Here is a 21,427-nt window from a genome sequence, read left to right on the forward strand (position 1 = left end):
GAGCACACTGGAGGAGCTCTGGACACCTCCCAGGGGAGGTGCAGGTCAGGGGAGTGGCCACTCCCCTTTCCTTTGTCCAGTTTCGCGCCAGAGCAGGGCTAAGGGGTCCCTGAACCGGTGTAGGCTGGCTTATGCAGAAATGGGCACCATGTGTGCCCATGAAAGCATTTCCAGAGGCTGGGGGAGGCTACTCCTCCCCTGCCTTCACACCATTTTCCAAAGGGAGAGGGTGTAACACCCTCTCTCAGAGGAAGTCCTTTGTTCTGCCATCCTGGGCCAGGCCTGGCAGGCCTGTGTAAGGATTGTCAGAGCTCCCTATGGGTGGCAAAAGAAATGCTGCAGCCCATAGGGATCTCCTGGAACCCCAATACCCTGGGTACCTCAGTACCATATACTAGGGAATTATAAGGGTGTTCCAGTAAGCCAATGTAAATTGGTAAAATTGGTCACTAGCCTGTTAGTGACAATTTGAAAGAAATGAGAGAGCATAACCACTGAGGTTCTGATTAGCAGAGCCTCAGTGAGACAGTTAGTCATAACACAGGTAACACATTCAGGCACACTTATGAGCACTGGGGCCCTGACTAGCAGGGTCCCAGTGACACAAACAACTAAAACAACATATATACAGTGAAAAATGGGGGTAACATGCCAGGCAAGATGGTACTTTCCTACAGTGGTGCAGATGGCAATACCCACCATCCTGAAGATGAAGTTCCTGCAAGTCGGTAGAAGAGGAAGTCTAGCTGCAGGAGTGGATGAAGGTCCCAGGAGTCGCCTACGAGCTGTCCCTCGACAGCCGCCGGATTGCAGGATGGACAGTGACCAGCCAGGTCACCAACAAGCACTGGCAAGTGCAAATAGGAGCAAGAGAAGTTTGCAAACTTGTGGGGACCAGTGAGTTCCTGAAGACTCTACCCAGGAGGGGGAGTCAGGGCTGGCCCTCTGCACACAGGAAGGCCAGCAGAAGTCGATGGAGCCCCCACAAGTGACCCACAGGCACTGGACACAGGGAGTGACCAGGGGGCCTTACTTGCACAGCAAAACAGAAGTCCCACTTTGCAGGAGCTGCAGGACAAGGGCTGATCTTCATGTTGCAGGGTGCTGAAGGCTGAGGCTTCTTGAAGTCTGAAGATCTCCCGGAGGAAGAGTCAACAAACCTTGGCAGGTGCAACAGTCACAGTGCACAGTGGTGTGGGTCCAGTGGCAGGAGCAAGGGCCTACAGTCTCCCAATTTGGATAGAAGAGAGCAGGACCCAGAGGAGGCCACAGACTCACCACCTGTGAATCAGGATCTTCGGATGTCCAGGTAGAGCAGCGCCCACCTACCGGTCGATGATGCCTTGGGGTGCCTGCAGTTGTAGGGGAGTGATTCCTTCACTCCAAGGGAGATTCCTTTGTGGTTCCTAATGCAAACAGGGTCCATGTGACCCTGGAGGATGCACAACCTTGGATGTTGCATAATTCTTGCATGATCCGAAGAAACAATGTTGCAGTGGGTGCCTTCCCACCGGAAGCAGACTTGTTCGGTTCCAGGCGAAGACCAGCAGTGGTTCTAGAGGCCAGGGGCAGAAGATGTCTTGCAGAAAGTTCCTTGTAGAGTCTTGCTTGACGACTCTGAGGACTCACCTGCAAGGCAGCCCTTAACTAACTCCAAAAGGGGGTTAGTCACTCTCTGCAGTGATCCACCTGTTAGAAGTGGTTAGGGATGTCTTTTGCCTGGCCTAACCAACCAGATGCTCCCAGGGGCCTCTCTCCATCGTATTTCCAAGATGGCAAAAACAAGTGGCCACCTGGCAGAGCTTTGGGCGTCTTCCTAAGGGAGGAGCTGGACAGGGGGATGGCCACGCCCCTGCCCTTTGTATAGTTTTGCACCAGAGTGGATTATGCAAGTAAGGCACCAAAAGTGCCCTTCAAAGCAGGCTGGTGGCGCTCAGAGGCCACCCTACCCCAGCCCTTAGACATCTAATGCACAGGAAATCCTTTTTTTCTGCTCCTCCGGCCTGAGCCTGGCTCATCAACAGGAAGGCAGAGCAGTGTCTGGGGTCAGCAGCAGAGCGAGCTGGCAGCTGCACCCAGTAAGGCTGCACAGGCAGGACTGGGGGATCCCCTATGGAGCCCCCAGAGTACATGGTATCATGCAACTAACACTTGATTGGTGTAATTGCATGATTCCAACATGTTTGATACCAAACATGCCTAGGTCTACTTGAGTTGGCCAGTGTCCACTACATACCTTAAAGTGGCTTCCCAGCACTAACAGAGCCCAGGAATTGCCTGGGTTCTGTAGAGGTACCCTGCTCTTGCAGGGATACCGTCACAAATAGACATGCACCCTTCCCTTGGGCTGATGGGCCTACCAGAGGGGTGACTTATAATGTCTAAGTGCAGTGGTAAGGTTTGGCAGTGAAAGGGTGCTTGCACCCTTTCATGCAGGCTGCAATGGCAGGCCTGCGGTCACAGTTTGCATGGGCTCCTATGGGTGGCATAATAATTGCTGCAGCCCATACGGGACCCCTGGTGTACCAGTGCCCTGGGTACCTAGGTACCTTACACTAGGGACTTAGCTGGGTGCACCAGTATGCCAATGGTGGGTGGGAAAAGTTACCAACAACTAAATTTAGGGGAGAGAGCACAGTCACTGGGGTCCTGGTTAGTAGGATCCCAGTGAACTACTGTGCAAAACATACTAACACAGCAACCGGATGAGGGAGAACCTCCTTCAGTAATCCACCGCTAACAGCCTAACAACCCACAGTAACAAAGTGTCCCTGGGGTCATTGCAATCTCCCACAGATGATTATACTCTTTGCGATGCACTGCAGTCTGAGCTGGAGAAACTCTGCCTGAAAAGGAGTTGGCTCTGGATCTCAGCTATTTACACCCTCTGAAAGGTCCATCGTAATGTACAGTGTAAGATCTATGTTAAGACATGACACATGGGCCCTCTTTCCGAGTATCCTAGAGTGTATCCCGGGTTTAGGTGAGGGGTGGGGAAATACCGCTGTGTAACATTTAAACTTGGCCAGTGTCATGGGCTTAGAATTACTGAGTATCTTTCTGCATCTTGAGGTGGTGGCCAACAAATGTTCCACCCTACTTGTCTATCCTCTAAAACCTGCTGTTCCTGCCCCATGTCACCCGCACAACCAACCTTCAAAAGCCCATGTACTGATGTACCACCTGCTGCAAGCAGTTGGTAAATGGGTGTGCTTTTGGGGCTGTTGTTTCCCCCACAAAGAAGAAAAACAGGTAGATTTGGACACGGTATTCCCGAGGTCTGCGTATTATTCTTCATTCTGGGGCAAATAACTTATAACCCATTGATTTAAGTGCGGGGATAACGCGTGGGTTCCCTGAACCTCTATCTGTTGAATTCACAATGAAGCCCATGGAAGAGATTTGTGGTAGGGATAGAAAGGACAGTGCCAAAGGTAACGCAGAAGTGAAGGTCAATGTTGCATCATTCCATTTAATCCCATTCACATGCCAAATGTGGTTTGATGTATAACTTGAAATATTAGTTTGTTTTTTTCCTCGACAAAGAACATAACTGAGGTACAAACGAAGTGCACTTCATAAGATAAACAGATGCGTCTGCTACGTGCATTTTAAAGGTATCATTTGTAGATGAGATGACGCCATTATGCAAATCATAATCTAAATCATGGTAAGATTTTCTGTGCCACTTTGAGCTAAAAAGGTTTTTTAAATGGAACAATGTGGGCGAAGATAAACGGCAGTACAGGGTGCACTGGTCGGCCCACGGTAACAGGGAAGGTAGGAGTTTTGAAAAGGTTTATTGTTAGAGTCAGGGCTAACGAAAGATTTAGGACGGGTAAGTGAAGTGGTAGTTTTAGGGTTACGGGAGAGCACATCAAAGCATGGGACAGTTGATGAACTGCAGCATTTATGTCTAGGATAAAGGTTAGATTTATAGGGTGGCAGGGTTAGGTAACAGGTTTTGAGTGGGGTTAGAGTTAAGAGTTATGATTGGGGTACTCCACAGCTTGGGATAGTGATAAGGTTACTGTTAATTCGTGTTGAAAATGTAAAATGCTAATTACCTAAACGTTGTGAATTTTTTAGCCTCACAAATTTATGAACTGGAACTTTCAACACAGACCTGTTTTTATAATGCTTTATATTGCCTCGTCTTTTTAAACCATCGAGCATAATTATTGAGACTTAGAACAAGTTGTAAATAAAGCATTTTTGTTTGCAGTTTTATGTAGCGCAAACCCAACCCAAAGGTATTGGGGCGCTTTACATGAGCCAGACATTTCAGACAAGTTCAAATGGGAAACCAAGGAGATCGTACCAAAGACAGAACAAATTCAAAGACTTGGGCCCACATTACCCCTGGGCCAGTTACATTACACAAGGACACGTTCATTTTATGGCAGGCGCGGGGAGACTGAGTGAGAAATGAAGACGAAAGGAAAGACATAGGCGCAGTAACTGAGTCAGCGGATCTCGCATTTGTAAACTGACCCCTCCTCCCAAAGGAGACGCAGCAGCCTAAGCGTCCCTCGTGATACAAGAGTGCCATTGAGAAGGAAAGGTTAAAGCTGCGATTCATTAATAGTTGAAATGTTCGAGGAGGAATAAATTAATCATATGTGACATGGGGTGTTACTGCCAAAGGCACCATTAACATTAAAGTTAATTTGTGGTTTACAGAGCCATTTGGAAGTGGAAGTGTGACTGTCCACATTACTTTATTTTGGAATGCAAACTCTTCACAAAATGTGACCTTGCAGTCATTAATTCTTATACTCGTGTGCAGTGCTGGCCTTTGAATGTTGTGTAATATTGTAAGTGAATACATTCCACTCAAAGGTTCGCATTGGGCATTCTAAGGCATGGGTTTGTGTAATATTGTAAGTGAGTAAATCCCACTCAAAGGTTGTGGTTGGGCTTTCTAACGCATGGTTTTGTGTAATATTGTGAGTGAATGAATCTCACTCAAACGTTGGGATTGGGCATTATACGGCATGGGTTTGTGTAATATTATGAGTTAATAAATCTCCCTCAAAGATTGGGATTTGGCAATCAGATGCCAGGGGTTGTGTAATATTGTGAGTGGGTAAATCTCACTCAAGAGTTGGGATTAGGCAATCAGATGCCAGGGTTTGTGTAATATTGTGAGTGGGTAAATCTCACTCAAGAGTTGGGATTAGGCAATCAGATGCAAGGGTTTGTGTAATATTGTGAGTGGGTAAATCTCACTCAAGAGTTGGGATTAGGCATTGTAAGGCATAGTTTGCCTGGAAAGCTTGTAAACCGCAATAAACGTGAGGCTGCATGTTTTCACGAACCCCTGTCTAGCCTCTTCCCCTGTCTAGAACCGCTAGATGTGTTCCTGCTATTTAAGTTAAGAGGGGATAGAACACCTCCCAAAACCGTAGGAGTGTACGGAAAGGGTTTCCGTAATGGCTAACAAAATTACCTGCTTGGAAAAATGGTATGTGCCAATGCAGAAGGTGACGGCATTACTGGGAGCGCAATTGCACACCATGATTCCGGAATGTTAGTACACGCAGTTGTAGCCAAGAACTTGCAAAGTATGGTAAGGAAGTCCTGGCTGGTGCAGCTTGCTATACCTAACCTTGAACGGTTGTGGGAATGACACGAGTTTGTACATTTGCACCCAGGTCCGTTTGTCGACTTGCAGGTGCACATTAACATGTTCATATAAATTGTCCCCATGAGAAAAGTTGCCAGGACGCTTTATCGTGATAGGAACCGTTTCTGTGATCTCAAATGGTACCGTTTAGTTAGAAATGTTGGTCACTGCATGTCGAACTAGAACGGGGTCATGTAGATTCTGGCGGCAGAGGTGAATATTGGGGCCTACAGTATATGTACCCATTTAAGCATTAGCGCCAATTTACAGCTGTGCTCAAATTGTATGTGCTTGTAATTTGTCTGCACCTTTGCCGTTCCCCTTGAGAGCAGTTTGTCAAAAATACAGGAATAGTGTGAGCAAAATTAACGAAAATGACGTTTGTGTGCTTTATTCGGCAGTTTTTTGCACTGATGTAAAAACCAGGGACTCAAAGATAATAGTTTATATCCTTAGAAGTTAGATTATTCGTCGGATTTATAATACACCGATTCAAGCAAGCAGTATGTGAGACATTTTCTGAAATAACATTTCTCGTGGGTTTTCACACAGTACGTTCGGTGCTTGTTTCGTTTATCCCTGTGGGTAGTCCTCTGCCAATTCACTGTTATGTGGGCACAACTACTCGGCATGGGTATGCCAGTATCACTTGTAGATTCACATGCCTTGCCATGGTTTTTAGCCGTGAGCCAACCCTCCATCATGCACAGCCCTGTATCCTGCATGGCCCTTCATCTATGGAAACACGAACGCAAGAAGCGAATCTCCTGGGCCTGGAAGTAAGCTTTGATAACAGTGTGGTGTGTGCACAGGCACTGGCGAGTTAATGTGCTCTGTGTGACAAGCTTGACTGAACTTACATTGATATGTATATATTACAGGTACTTGTCCATGAATATGGGCATTTCAACTTCCAAAAACAGCCTCAAATTTGATAGCGTTTGGCTTTCCTAGAACAAAAACTCTCCAATTGCGAATAGAAAATGTCAGGATAGTGTAGTATCAGTGCCTTTACTTTTGTTTGTCTACCGAGGCTGGTGTAAAATGTGTATGACGTCATAAGATTGTCCAAGTAATGCTTCAGTCTATAACGATTTTACGTTACAATCAACTACTTTCTTCTTGTGTCCTTTAGGTTAACCCGACGCGTAGTTAACTTTCGAGAAGGCTCCGGCTTATGACGACGGTTTGTGTAAATCAAGGTGAGCTGAATTAACGCTGCAAGCGCTTAATCTGGCCGCGCCCGGCGGGCGTGAGAGCAGCATCCCTTCTCAGTCCACGGCCCGACCTCCTCGGCAGCGGCCTGACCGTCAGAGACGCCAGAATCAGCATGAACGGCGGCAGGAAGCGGGGCTCTACACCTGAACTCCCCAAAAATACACTGCTATCGACCAGAGCCCTCACAGCCTACACAATGTAGGCCAGAAGTAAACAACGCGAGGGTTTCTGGACTGGGCCTTGAACGGAAGAGGTTTTTGGCGATTCTCCCTCAAGGACAGCTGTCCAGAGAGCTGCACTGTACGAATGCAAAGAGCTCCTGCACGTGGCAGCGTCATTTCCCTAAAGGAGCCTTTACATCAACGCAATTTAGATAGGCATACAGCATGTGCCTGACAGGCTAGTGATTTTGTAAATTTGAGCTACGTAAGTGGGTTCTATGGAACTGACAAGCAGCACTCCTTTATTTAATCAATTTTAAACCCTAATTGTCATAGACGTAAGTTGGAGGCCTTCTAGAACGAGTACGGTGCTATCTGATCTTCCAAAGGTCTTGCTCATCTGACAAGAGGGCCATCTTCCAACACTTCTTAGCCACGCCGACCATCTTTGATTACATTGTCTACAGGGGCCACAATACCAAAGGCACACTAATGTTGTCTATGACAGCAGTGTACATGAATGGCGGGGGTATAGGAAACCAGCGCTATGCTCGGTGGCACAAGCAGGACAGTCTGGAGGACTACGCGCGAACGGAGAGCTATGGCGAAGACGAGGAGGGCAAGCCGCGCCGGCTGACCCCCTTTGAGAAGCTCAGCCAGGACATGTCACAGGATGAGAAAGTGGTGAAGGAGTTAACACTGGGAAAAAGAATTGGATTTTACAGAGTCAGGGGGGAAATAGGAAGTGGTAACTTCTCCCAAGTAAAGCTCGGAATTCATTCTTTAACCAAAGGTAGGTGTGTAGGTTGGCACTTTATCACTCCTCGTTGTACGTAAAATGGTATGTACTCTGTAGATGAACTGTGTCCACATTGGGTGGTATTTATATTGGTAAGACGTTCCTCAAAGTACCACCAGATATACGCTTTTTAGATTTATCTGTGTCTCATTATTCGTAACAGTAATATATGCACATGAATTCATGAAAGGATTTTGGAAGGGTAAATGCGTAGACGTTTCTTACCTTTGACTCCCGATGAACGGTTCTTAATAGCCTATTCATTATAACTTACATTACCAACCTATTTATTTATGGTACTCCATTGAGTGTTCACAACTGGGAGGGGAGGTGGAGAAAGGGAAGGCAATGAGATCAACGCTGGCACTGTTAAATGTCTGCAGCCCTAGGTCATGTGGAAAAGTAGAGTCTTCAGAGCCCTTCTGAATTCATGTAATGTGGAATGGAAGAAAGTTCCATAGGAAGATGGTATGAAAATATATTGTTCCCACAGAGTGAATGATAACTTTTCTCATGGATGGACAATATGTTTGGAAAGTTAACCTCAAGTACTTGGACAGCTGAAATGCCTGGTAAGATAGTGAATCATGAGGCTGAACAAACCCTTGTGAGTTATGCAATGCATCTTGGGTCCATCGTGTTCCTTCATCAGCTACAAATGCATGATGAGGACTTTATTGCAGGGAAGCTGTAGTCCAAATAATTTTGGTCAATGATTAGGAGAGCACAAGGTTTTCGGATAGCTTAAGTTTCGTATGCATGATAACTGGCAGACCAAACTCTATTTAGTCTCAGTAATTGAGCCAACAGAGTAACACTGATGAGGCTTTGTGACAAGTCTCATCCTTGAAACACTCTCCACATATGTTTGTAGTCAGAGACCTGTCGGGTTAAAATTTCACTTATCCGTTGCAGTTGGAAAAATAGGAGACAACCCATTTTTGAGGAGGGCTATCAATGCCTATTGATTTATTGAGGTTGCAAAGCAGTACCATGGTGAACAATACTGAAGGCTGGTAAGACACTGATCAAGAACAGGTCTTGTGAGAAGACTCAGCATCTCTGCCCTAACAGCTATGAGGTGATTCCATGCTAAAGATGGGATGAAATGTTAGTTAGTAATTACTCGGGGGCAGTCAGATTTGTTTTTTAAGGGGGAAGGTATGCAGAACTGGCTTTAGCAGTGCCTGGAAGTCTGAGATGAGTCTAAAGCGATGATGAGTTGGAGACTTCACTGCTGTTAATTTACGTTTTAGGATTTTATCAATTGCCCCACACTGCTGTTGTGGCACCTGGAAATTGTTTGTAAGGGAAACAAGGAGATTGAACCATTTCTATAAAGCAGATGGTTTATGTTAAGATCAAGCATGCCTATGTCAATATAGTAAATAAACACCTTTTATTGGTGAGATTATGAAACAGCTTTGGTAGTGCAAGTGTATTGTGTGTCCTTTAGTTCTCAGTATAAGCAAGGGATATTGTCTGATCTAGGCATAAGACCATCAAGATAAAGTTGAGAAAGAAGTTAATTGTTGAACTGATGAATGCCACTACAAGAAATAAGATCGCAGAGAGCCTCAGCTTAGCCACCCAACAGTTGCAGATGGTGTGGGTGGTTGATAAGGTTTTAAAGTTCTTTGCTGCCTTTTCAGCACCCAGTTCTGAAATAGAAGAGGTCTCAGGAGTGATCTGAATTGCTGTGACATTTAGAGAATTCACAAGCTACAGAGATGATGAAGTGGTGGATTAGAAAGCTTAACACTTGTAGTTTGGTAAAGAGTTCAGTTGTTTTCTGTTGCATTGATTTAGCAATGATTGTTACACTATGTTGCCTCTACATATGGCAGATTTATGACTTCTGCTGTAGGTGAATTTGGCTGTCAGGTCAAGTGATGGAATTGGACTTGATCATCTTTTTTATGTGTCCTATTTTAGCAATGATTCTGACATCTGCTGGAATCTGATTTCTTGGGCTTAGGCCTGTGACAGTTCAGGGGGTCAACAATGCCAATAGGTTGGCACTCATACCTTTCTTGTGAGTCCAGTTTTTCTGTTGGTGAGCACTCTTGGGTAGAAATTATTTTGTTGAAAGCATGATAAAATAATCTTGAATCCCATTGATAAGAACCCTGAGCCATCAGCAAAGAAGTAATATTGATGAGATATTCATAGAGAATCAGAGAGTGGTCAGATCAGGATAGCAGCAGGACGTTTATGCTATTGATGTTCATGGAGAAGAAAGGTTTGAGACTGGCTGGCAGCATACGCATAAAGAAGTTGTGAAAAATGCAGACAGTCCCTGTACACAATCACTCCTTCAGCTTCGGAGTCTGGAGGAGCACGCACACAGATGTTATGGTCCACGAGTACACAATAGCAGCTCAGTGATAATTTGTATTTTTATGTAGTGATTAAAATGTCAGTACTGCTACTTGTTAGTGCGGTAAATCACAGGTGTTACTTTAATCAAATTTAAGGTTAATCTATTTATCAACCTCCGTAGTCTATTTATTGATGTCAGCCTCTGAATGGTAAAATACTGGGGACCTGAGATAGCCTTTAGCGGAGGGTATTACCCCGTCACAAACGCGACAGATATCCTGGCCACCGAATTACAATTTCATTATAGCCTATGGAACTTGTAATACGGCGGATGGGATATTCGTCACATTTGTGACGGAGTAACTCCTCCACCAAACTCTTAATCAGTCCCTGAGTTGCTACTGTCTGGAATCAAATTTGTTACCTGCAGGTTATGCAGAGAGGCCAGATCGGCTGTACCCGAGGGGGTGCCATGGTAGCTCAGACACATGCGCGTTGATCTGGGGTGAAGCACAGTAGCCTGCCTGATCTCAAGATATAAGGGGGCCCGAGGTGCCTTCCCCTCACCTGGCTTGTGGAGACTTTCTGCAGAATCCTAATGTGCCTCCTCCTTCCCGCCCCGCCTCCAGCCTGCAAGTGAGGACACGCTGCCCCTTCTGACACTGAGGCTTGCAAAGACAGATGGGGCCCTGGAGACTCATGGTCCAGCAACCTGCTTGGTGACATATTGGACATAGCACTGTTCCTGTGAGGTGAGCCCCTGAGGAGCGGTGAGGTGAGCGCTCAGGGCGGCTAGTTGGGGTGTGCTTGCAGCACCCACAACAATGACTAAGAGGGATTACCTGTGGGCTGAGCTTGTATCAAACCACTGCATGTCCTACCTGCGCTGTGTAAGATGGGTGCTAGAGGTGCCCATGCTCTGTGAGACACTGGAGAGGGGAAGTGAGATTAGTGGGCCGTCCCCTGTTGTTGTTTCTCTAGGCCTACTTTTGGTGTGCCTGAATAGATACGCCTGGAGATGCCAAAACCATCCCTCCTTCCCTCTTGGTGTTCAAGAAGCAATGATTGGGTGGGTATGGTCAGGCCAAAGACTTCCAAGCTCCAATCCTCCAGAAATCTATCATGTCTATGTTGGTGGCTTCCCCTGCGGTGGTGGACCCGATCAGTCAGCTAAAAAGCAAGCTTGAACATCATATTACGGTGCTTGATAAGGCACTACAGGCAATCCAAGACTCAAAGACCACTATGGAGACCCAGCTTCGGGCCATTCAAATGGAAACGGGACTCCTGCGGGTGGACCACGCCAAATTAGTGGAGAGAGATGATAAAGCGGAATCCTCTCTGACGTCCATGCGGCCTTCTTTTGTGGCTGCCTAGGAGCAAATGAAGGTGGTACAGGCCGAGGTGCGGGACCTCAAGGCCAGAGCAAAAGATGCTGAGGGACGCTCAAGAATTAATAATAACAATTTTCTGGGCTTTCCCAAGAGAGTGGAGGGCCCCAACATGGAGCTCTTCCTTGAGGATTGGTTGCTGCAGATGGTGTTACTCGACCGAACTCCAAAGATCTTTTCTGTAGAACACGCATACAGCATATCCGACCGCCCACCTGCCCCGGAAGCCCCACCATGTCCTGTGATTGCACAATTGCTCAACTGTAGAGGTATGGAGCTGATCCTAAAATTGTTGTGTGCCAAGGGCCCCTGGTCATATAATGATAGCACCATCATAGCTTATGCAAATTACGCTGCAGAAGTTCAGAGATGGCACAGCAGATTTGTAGCAGCGAAGGTGCAGCTTCGGGCCTTGGGATTGAAATATGCCCTGCCCTTTCTGGCACGGCTCTGAGTGATTGACTCGTATACTATGCATTTTTTCTCCTCCACCCGAAAAGTCCTGGACATGGCTGATAACCAAAGGCGCCCAGGAGCAAGACACTGAAGAGGTCAGAGACCTGCACGGCTGGTCAGATGGGTGCCTTAAATGACGGCGCAAACCGCAGAGATCTCGTTCACGCCCCTCAGCTGAGCAGGTGGCCTTGGAGAGGGCGCAGGTAGTGGCAGAAGTCACCTTGCACAGCGCCAGTCTATTCCACGTGTTGGTCCCAGACACTGACCAGGACTTAGTCTTGGGGTCACCCGGACTGGGGTCCACGGATGGGGACTCCACAATCATATCGGTGAGTTTGCCCCAAAGGGAGTTGCCTGACCTGGGAATATGCTTTGGGTTGGTGAGTGATGCAGGTGGGGGACAAGGGAGAGGGGAAGATTTTGGGATGAGAAGGTACCACATGGGTGTGTGGTCAACATGCTCAGGTTTATGCTTGGCATGGGGCTTGACATGCTCCCTAGATGGGCCTGGGTCGCTTTGGCCTGTCAGAAACTTGGGGGAAACATCCTTTTTTACGACTTTTTTATTACGAAAGTCGTGGTTAACGAAAGCGCAACAACGATTTCTTTAACCACGACTTCGTTTTTTTGTGCTTTAACTACGTATGTTCTGAACAACGAACATCCGTGGTTAAGGTACAAAGAAGGGAGTTGGTGAAGGAGGACGACGCAGGTGACAAGGGGTTGACTAAGGTAAGTAGTGGGTTTAGGTTTTGGGGAGGGGGTGGGGGGTCAGGGGGTTTTAGGTTTTGGGGTGGGGTTGGGGGGGTGGGGCGTTTTTGGTTTTGGGGAGGGGGTGGGGGTTAGGGGGTTTTAGGTTTTGTGGTGGGGTTGGGGGGATGGGGTGTTTTTGGTTTTGGGGAGGGGGTGGGGTCAGGGGGTTTTAGGTTTTGTGGTGGGGTTGGGGGGATGGGGCGTTTTTGGTTTTGGGGAGGGGGTGGGGGGTCAGGGGGTTTTAGGTTTTGGGGTTGGGGGTGGGGCGTTTTTGGTTTTGGGGAGGGGGTGGGGGGCTCAGGGGGTTTTAGGTTTTGGGGTGGGGTTGGGGGGTGGGGCGTTTTGGGTTTTGGGGAGGGGGTGGGGGGTCAGGGGGTTTTAGGTTTTGGGGTGGGGTTGGGGGGGTGGGGCGTTTTTGGTTTTGGGGAGGGGGTGGGGGTCAGGGGGTTTTAGGTTTTGTGGTGGGGTTGGGGGATGGGGCGTTTTTGGTTTTGGGGAGGGGGTCAGGGGGTTTTAGGTTTTGGGGTTGGGGGTGGGGCGTTTTTGGTTTTGGGGAGGGGGTGGGGGGGTCAGGGGGTTTTAGGTTTTGGGGTTGGGTTGGGGGGGTGGGGCGTTTTTGGTTTTGGGGAGGGGGTGGGGGGTCAGGGGTTTTAGGTTTTGGGGTGGGGTTGGGGAGGTGGGGTGAGGGATGTAGGGTGAATGGTGCCTATTAGTAATGGTTTTATCAGGAATGCCTTTACAACGAAATATCGTTGTTAAGGCATTCGTGGTAAAATCATTAGTATTAAGGACGAGGTCGGTGTTCCGACCTCGTTGTTAAGGTTAATAGTTGTTTTTAATTCGGTGTTCCGTCGTATAATCGAAACTTAGGCCCTCATTAAGACATACGCGGTAATGACCGCCAAAGCACCGTTGCTGTGGCTACCTACCGTTCGCCAAATAATAACCATAGCTGGAATTCCACCAGAAGGCTGGCGGAATTCCGCCTACGGTCATGGTGGTGGACGGCGGTAAGGTGGTGCAGCTGCCAGCAGCAGCGCCAGGCCAGTTGACCGCTACAGACCGTATCATGGCACATGATACGGCCTGGCAGTGTTCTGCTGGCGGACGCTGCTGCTGGCAGCAGCACCGCGTTCCGTCTCCTGCCAGAGGACCCCCTGCAAGCAGGTAAGTCGGGTGCTCCGACAGGGGAGGGGGGTGGGGAGTGTTGTGTGGGGGTGTGTGTGTGTGTGTATGTGATTGTGTGCGTGCATGCGGGTGTGTGGCGTGTGGAATGCGTGTATGCATGAATGGGTGTGAGTGTGCATGTATGTTGTGTGGTGTGAATGCGTGTGTACTAGAATGTATGTCAGTGTGTGTTGATGTGCGTGTGAGAGTGAATGTATGCATGTGTGGGTGAATGTGGGTATGAGTGTGTATGTGTGTGTATGTTGGTGCGTGAATGTGCGTGTATGTCGGGGGAGTTCGGGAGGGGAATGGTGGGGGAGGCCCCTGGGGTGGGAGGGGATCGGGGGAGACCCCTATCAGTGAAGGAATTCCCTGGAACTGATAGTGCCTATCGCCATGGTTTTTGTGGCGGTAAGATTGTCACGAAAACCATGGTGGTAGGCGGGGTCATTATCCCGTGGGTGGGACAGTGACAGCCGCCTGTCTGGAGACTGAAGTCTCCAGCCCAACGGCTGTTACCGCCCTGACGGACGGAGTGGTACATTGGTGGTTTGGTTTGAGCCAAACCGCCAATGTCATATTTTGGGGAAAGGTACCGCTAGCCTGTTGACAGTACCTTTCTCCAAAATACCGCCATCCGCCAGGGACATATTGAGGGCCTTAATCTTCAGTGCTATTCGGCCCGACCCCAAGAGACTTCCGTAAGCTCTGACCTCAACGGTGGTGCCTTAGGCCACCTTATGCTCTGTTTGGACATTGTGGAGTGATGCCCTTTGGTATCCAAGCCAAGGGAATGGATGATGTGATTATTGTTTGTTCTTTTTGTTGTCTAATACCGGGATTGATCTGAGTGGGAGTTGGGTGGAGAGGGGCTTTGAGTCTATCGGGGGGTGCATTTATACACAGACCCCAGGAGGGGAATGCCAACTGTTCATCATGGTGGTCAGACACAATGCACTGACATGGAACATCAGGAGGATGCCAACCTCTGTGCACCGACATAGGATTTATGCCTATCTCAGGCACTGACACATACATATAGCCTGCCTCCAGGAGACACATCTCACTGCCCCTGAGATGGTGAAGGAGCATGGCGATGGAATGGGCAACACTTTGGAACTGAGTACTCTGTATTCGCTAGGGGGGTCTTGATCTGGTGCAATTCGTGCCCCCTAGGGAGCTGTTGTGAACTCACAGACCGACGTGTGAGACTTTTGCCCAGTACTTTGAACAGCTGTATTCTCCACCAGCGGATCCCGCCCCTGACCGCCTCCAGACTTATATAGCAAGGGCTACCCTTCCTTGCTTGAGCCCTTTACAATTCCAGGAGTTCGAGCAGCCCCTGCAGTGAGAGTAAATTCACATTGCCATCAGCAAGATGGCTAGAAATAAGGTCCCAGCTTGCAGTTTACTGGTAGGTGCACCTGTGGGAGGCCCTTGTAGGGTGCTGCATGACCCCCTGGAGGTGAGTTCCTACAGTCCATTGTCAGTGCTTAATATTGACTATAAAATCTTGAGCAAGGCCCTTGCGAACAGGTTCCTACCACTACTCCCGACTATGCTGCACCCTGACCAATGTGGGTTTGTCCCAAACAGGGCCACTTCCTCTAACATGCGTAGACTCTGCCAGATCATGGGCACAGTTGGGGGGCCTGGGGTTGTTCCCGGGGGCAGTCTTCGAAAAGGGCTTTGACACCCTTGCATGGCCCTATCTGATGGCTGTGATAGAGGCCTTTGGGATGGGCCCTGAGTTACTGGGTTGGGTTTGACTGCTATATACTCCACCCCGGGCCACGGTACAGGTGGGCCTCCATATTTCCTGTCAGTTCCAGATTGGCAGGGGCACACGACAGGGCTGCTTCTTATGGGGCTATGGAGCCGTTGAACATTTGCTGAGGGCCCAAGGTGGGGTATAGCAACGGGCAACCATTGGCACGATGCCTCGCGCATTGCAGATTGCGGGTGTACATGCGAAGCCCGGATAGAAAGCTCCCAGCTCTTTGCCACGCTGGACGAGTTCAGCGACATGGCGGGCCTGAGAGTGAACTTGGAGAAGTCTTGCATCTATCCCCTGCAGAAGCTAGAGTACGTAGATGTGGAACGATTCGAGACTTAACGTCTGCCTTGGAGGCTTGAAACGTTTCGCTACCTTGGGGTGCATACAGGGAGTGCAGAATTATTAGGCAAGTTGTATTTTTGAGGATTAATTTTATTATTGAACAACAACCATGTTCTCAATGAACCCAAAAAACTCATTAATATCAAAGCTGAATATTTTTGGAAGTAGTTTTTAGTTTGTTTTTCGTTTTAGCTATGTTAGGGGGATATCTGTGTGTGCAGGTGACTATTACTGTGCATAATTATTAGGCAACTTAACAAAAAACAAATATATACCCATTTCAATTATTTATTATTACCAGTGAAACCAATATAACATCTCAACATTCACAAATATACATTTCTGACATTCAAAAACAAAACAAAAACAAATCAGTGACCAATATAGCCACCTTTCTTTGCAAGGACACTCAAAAGCCTGCCATCCATGGATTCTGTCAGTGTTTTGATCTGTTCACCATCAACATTGCGTGCAGCAGCAACCACAGCCTCCCAGACACTGTTCAGAGAGGTGTACTGTTTTCCCTCCTTGTAAATCTCACATTTGATGATGGACCACAGGTTCTCAATGGGGTTCAGATCAGGTGAACAAGGAGGCCATGTCATTAGATTTCCTTCTTTTATACCCTTTCTTGCCAGCCATGCTGTGGAGTACTTGGACGCGTGTGATGGAGCATTGTCCTGCATGAAAATCATGTTTTTCTTGAAGGATGCAGACTTCTTCCTGTACCACTGCTTGAAGAAGGTGTCTACCAGGAACTGGCAGTAGGACTGGGAGTTGAGCTTGACTCCATCCTCAACCTGAAAAGGCCCCACAAGCTCATCTTTGATGATACCAGCCCAAACCAGTACTCCACCTCCACCTTGCTGGCGTCTGAGTCGGACTGGAGCTCTCTGCCCTTTACCAATCCAGCCACGGGCCCATCCATCTGGCCCATCAAGACTCACTCTCATTTCATCAGTCCATAAAACCTTAGAAAATCAGTCTTGAGATATTTCTTGGCCCAGTCTTGACGTTTCAGCTTGTGTGTCTTGTTCAGTGGTGGTCGTCTTTCAGCCTTTCTTACCTTGGCCATGTCTCTGAGTATTGCACACCTTGTGCTTTTGGGCACTCCAGTGATGTTGCAGCTCTGAAATATGGCGAAACTGGTGGCAAGTGGCATCGTGGCAGCTGCACGCTTGACTTTTCTCAGTTCATGGGCAGTTATTTTGCGCCTTGGTTTTTCCACACGCTTCTTGCGACCCTGTTGACTATTTTGAATGAAACGCTTGATTGTTCGATGATCACGCTTCAGAAGCTTTGCAATTTTAAGAGTGCTGCATCCCTCTGCAAGATATCTCACTATTTTTGACTTTTCTGAGCCTGTCAAGTCCTTCTTTTGACCCATTTTGCCAAAGGAAAGGAAGTTGCCTAATAATTATGCACACCTGATATAGGGTGTTGATGTCATTAGACCACACCCCTTCTCATTACAGAGATGCACATCACCTAATATGCTTAATTGGTAGTAGGCTTTTGAGCCTATACAGCTTGGAGTAAGACAACATGCATAAAGAGGATGATGTGGTCAAAATACTAATTTGCCTAATAATTCTGCACTCCCTGTATTTATCACGCAGACCGAGATTTCCTAGATGGTAATCACAGCAGGGCCCTCACCTTGGTGAGGCGGTCCCTGGGCTTTTGGATACCTGACCCTGTTGCATATATTGTGAAGATTTTGATACTCCAGGGTCTCCTCTATTTCTTTGTGACAGTGCATGTGATACCCATAAGGACTTATTTTAGAGACCTGCGGAGCCTAATTTCCAATCTCATATGGGGGGCCTGCAAGCAAGTCTATCTGTACATTGCATCGCCCATTGATGGAGGGCGGCCGGGGGGTGCCTGATCTAGAGTCTTATTTCGCAGCAGCACAGCTGCAATGGCTAATGCATTGGTTGTCGGTTGATTTGATGGCAGAGGGTATGGCAGTGAATAAAGAGTTAGGAAGCATGAGATTGATAGGGCTTGCAGGACTTCATTGGCCTACATACTGGCCAAGTGTTTAAGGTCTAACACCTTTGTGCTGGAACTCAGACGTTTATGGAGAGCAGGCCAGGACACACCGGCCCTGCATCAGGGGCTGCAATGTTTGCTAACCCATGGATTTGGCCACAAAGCAGTCATGGTCCTCTATATGGCCTTTCAGGCTGAGGATGCCGCTCTTTCGTTGTTCAGTAAACCCAGGTGGGAGGAATGCCTATGCACAGTCTTATCCGACAGACAATAGGGGATGACGCTCAGGCAAATAAAACAAGTGTCCCGTAACGTGAGGCTGAAATGTTCAGTTATTTACATTTTATATACCTTACACCCCACCACTACACAGGATGTTCCCCGGAGTGGCCCTCAAATGCCTGATAGCCATGTCCTGGAAAGCAGGACAGCTGCTGGTGACTGATCTGTGGCTCAGGGTCTTGCTCTTTTGGGCGATTGCTGAGACTGACGCCATGGCACGGTGCAGTAGGACGAGAGGTGGACCTCACCCTCCCACTCCCCTCCATACATACTTAGACTGGCCAGTTGCACTATTGGGACGTTATACCTCCACTTGACTCTTCCTGATGTCCTGGGTACTTCAATCCATGTTTAGTTTGTTTTTTGAGGCACCAGGTCGTTACACTGTCAGAGATTTGAGTGATTAAGGTTCCCCCAACACTGGTTGATGTCACAGGAGGAGGGCTGGCCTGGCCTGCCATCCCTTCCATCATCTGTCGAGTGCTTTCGTTAGCAGAGGGAAACATGGCCTGCACATGCCTATTAACACCACTCCAGCAGCCTCACACGCTGGCGTCACGTCACTGAGATTGATGATTGCCCATAGATCAATGTGAAGGTGTTGAGCTTTTTATGCACATTTTCTGTTTACTGTGGTATAATCTTGTAAATGCCAATAAAGAATATTTTTTAAAATGTGTAAATCTTGTTTACATTGATATATATAATTTTTTATATTAAAATGCTTATCTTTTTGGTGCATTAGTTATCAAATTATGTTATGTGTTTTAAGTGGACTACATTCTTCTTTCCAAAACTTTCCCCACTGTTGCACAGACTGGAGTGGGAATAGTACATTTGACCCATTTAGAGTCCACTATTTTCCCTACTGTTGCACAGACTGGAGTAAGAATAGTAAATTGTATCCCTCCTGAGTCCAAAACTTTCCCTTCTGTTGCACAGGCTGGAGTGGGAATAATAAATGTTACCCCTTCTGAGTCCTGCGCTTTCCCTACTGTTACACAGACTGGAGTGGGAAAAGTAAATTTAATCTTTCTGGAGTCCAATGCTTTTCTTACTGTTGCACAAATTTGAACTGGAATAGTAAAATTTACCCCTTCTGAATCCACCACTTTCCCTACTGTTGCACAGACTGGAGTGGGAATAGTAAATGTTCCTCCTTCTGAGTCCAACGCTTTCCCTACTATTGCACAGACTGGAGTGGGAATAGTAAATTTGACCAGATATTTTTGGCTGGGTATTATGTCACTGATCCTTGCAAAGTATATGTTTAATTGAATACACCCAATTGGCACGGCCTGACTTAATTATAAGTCCCTAGTATACAGTACTCAGGGTACCAGGGCATGTAGGCAGAGTGTCCACTCAGGGATGCAGCACTGTTTGTGCCACCCTTCATGTGACAAGGCATAAAATGGCCCCTAGCTTGCCACTGCAGACTGGAAGGACAGTGTCCTCACTGCCAGTTCGACTTTGCCATTTAAATTAATGGAAAAGCCTCTCTGCCCCTTAACATTATATGCAAGTCTCCCCTAATGAAGGCCTGGAGAACCCTATGGCAGGGCGCTATATTTTGTTAAGAGAGACATTTATATTTCAATATGTCTTGACAACAACACTTCCAAATTGTTGTTTTGCTGTGTGTAAAGTTGGTGCCCCATTGGCTAACACAGGGTTATCAGGTGAAATCCCCACCCGGCTAATTGTTGACTGGGACTACCAAACTGGGTCATGTGAGGTATCAAATTAATTGTGACATTAAATACGATCTGATGCTCAGGTCGAAATTAATATCACTATTAATAGTAGGCCACTTTTAGGAAAGTGCCCACTCTACTCTGCACATCCAGCAGCCTCACTAAGGAACACACACTCAAACAGCTTTCTGAATGACTCCCAGGCTCAAGGAGAAAGGCAGTGCCGATAGTAGCGAGTTGTCACCTCCTCTGCCAGTTTGGCCATCCAGGGGATAAGCCCGGAGTTATGCTTAAAGGGGAAGTCGCCTTTGATGTGCTGTCCAGCCCAGCACCCCTCAGCAGGGTGTCTTTTGTCATTGTAGACAGTATGAAGACAGGGCCAAAGGTGGAAAACTCACCCCAAAAACGGTTCTACCATGGGTGCATTGACACCAGGTAGCCACACCTCTAGGTTGGGCTACCTTGCTCCTCACAACTGAGGAAGGGTCGTGCCATCTTGAAGGGGGCAAGAATGTGGCATTCTGAGATAGCCAGATGCCACACACCACAGGAACTTCATCACTAATTAGGAGGGAACCTAGTCCCTCATGCGCTAGGAACCGGGTTGTCCCCTCAGGGCACTTTTCTGGGATAAATATGACACCCCTGGCACGTTAGTCCACAGTACTCACTGGACCTGGAAAAAGGACAAGAAGGAGACTACTCTCCACCCGCTGGAAGCGCACAAAGAGAGGCTGCGACGTCGGAGTGACTGCACCTGCTGCATTTTGGGCTGGCGGAGTTTGGACCTTGTTTTCCATGCCTTGCTCGGGGAAGCACTGATCCCCGGCACCAGTCCAAAGCAGAGACTCCAAGGGTCAGTTGCCTGCCCCCTCTCCCCCCTCCCAGGACAACACTGGGGAAATTAAAGCTGAAGAAGTCCAAGTCACATATCGGTCAGCCATCGCAGACATCTTGCTGCTACTGGATGCTGGGCACCCCCAAAGACAATTTGGTGATAGCCAAATGGTGCACCTATGTCTGCTGGGCCCGTGGGTGTTGGTTCTGACCGGATTTCTTACTTGTGAAGGACGCCAGCCTCCACCAAAGATTTGCACCATGACTGCTGTGTTGCAAAAGCGCAAGGTCTGCATCAGCAGCTCTTAGAACCCTGCAAAGATGACTTTGTGGGACCCTGAAATCCGTGGGCAGAGTCGCCCACTGAGGACTTGACCGGACTTCACCCCTGTGGACCGCACAGCATCAGGAGCATCCTTGAGCTTCTTTGAGCCTGCATCCCTCAGCATCATGCTTGGATTCTGTCATTTATTCTTTTAAAAATCTATATCTCTGGAACCCTCTGGTGGATTTTGATGATCGAGGTCTCTAAAGATACATAATCATCAAATCTATTTTTGTAACCTGGCGTCTTGTCACTGTAGAGTCGTGTGACTTT

At 47.8% G+C, this 21,427-nt stretch overlaps 1 protein-coding gene across 2 annotated transcripts in view; it reads left to right on the forward strand.

The window, feature by feature from the left end:
• NIM1K (NIM1 serine/threonine protein kinase) overlaps positions 1-21,427 on the forward strand; it is a 320,818-nt gene that overhangs the window by 205,684 nt on the left and 93,707 nt on the right. For both annotated transcript variants that reach the window (XM_069221493.1, XM_069221498.1), the window contains one exon: positions 6,765-7,801. In XM_069221493.1, the coding sequence (XP_069077594.1) occupies positions 7,501-7,801 (301 nt within the window). In that variant the 5' untranslated portion in view covers positions 6,765-7,500. The remainder of the gene's footprint in view (positions 1-6,764; positions 7,802-21,427) is intronic.

The sequence above is a fragment of the Pleurodeles waltl genome, chromosome 1_1 (genome assembly GCF_031143425.1).
Source record: "Pleurodeles waltl isolate 20211129_DDA chromosome 1_1, aPleWal1.hap1.20221129, whole genome shotgun sequence".
In the NCBI taxonomy this organism is placed as follows: domain Eukaryota; kingdom Metazoa; phylum Chordata; class Amphibia; order Caudata; family Salamandridae; genus Pleurodeles; species Pleurodeles waltl.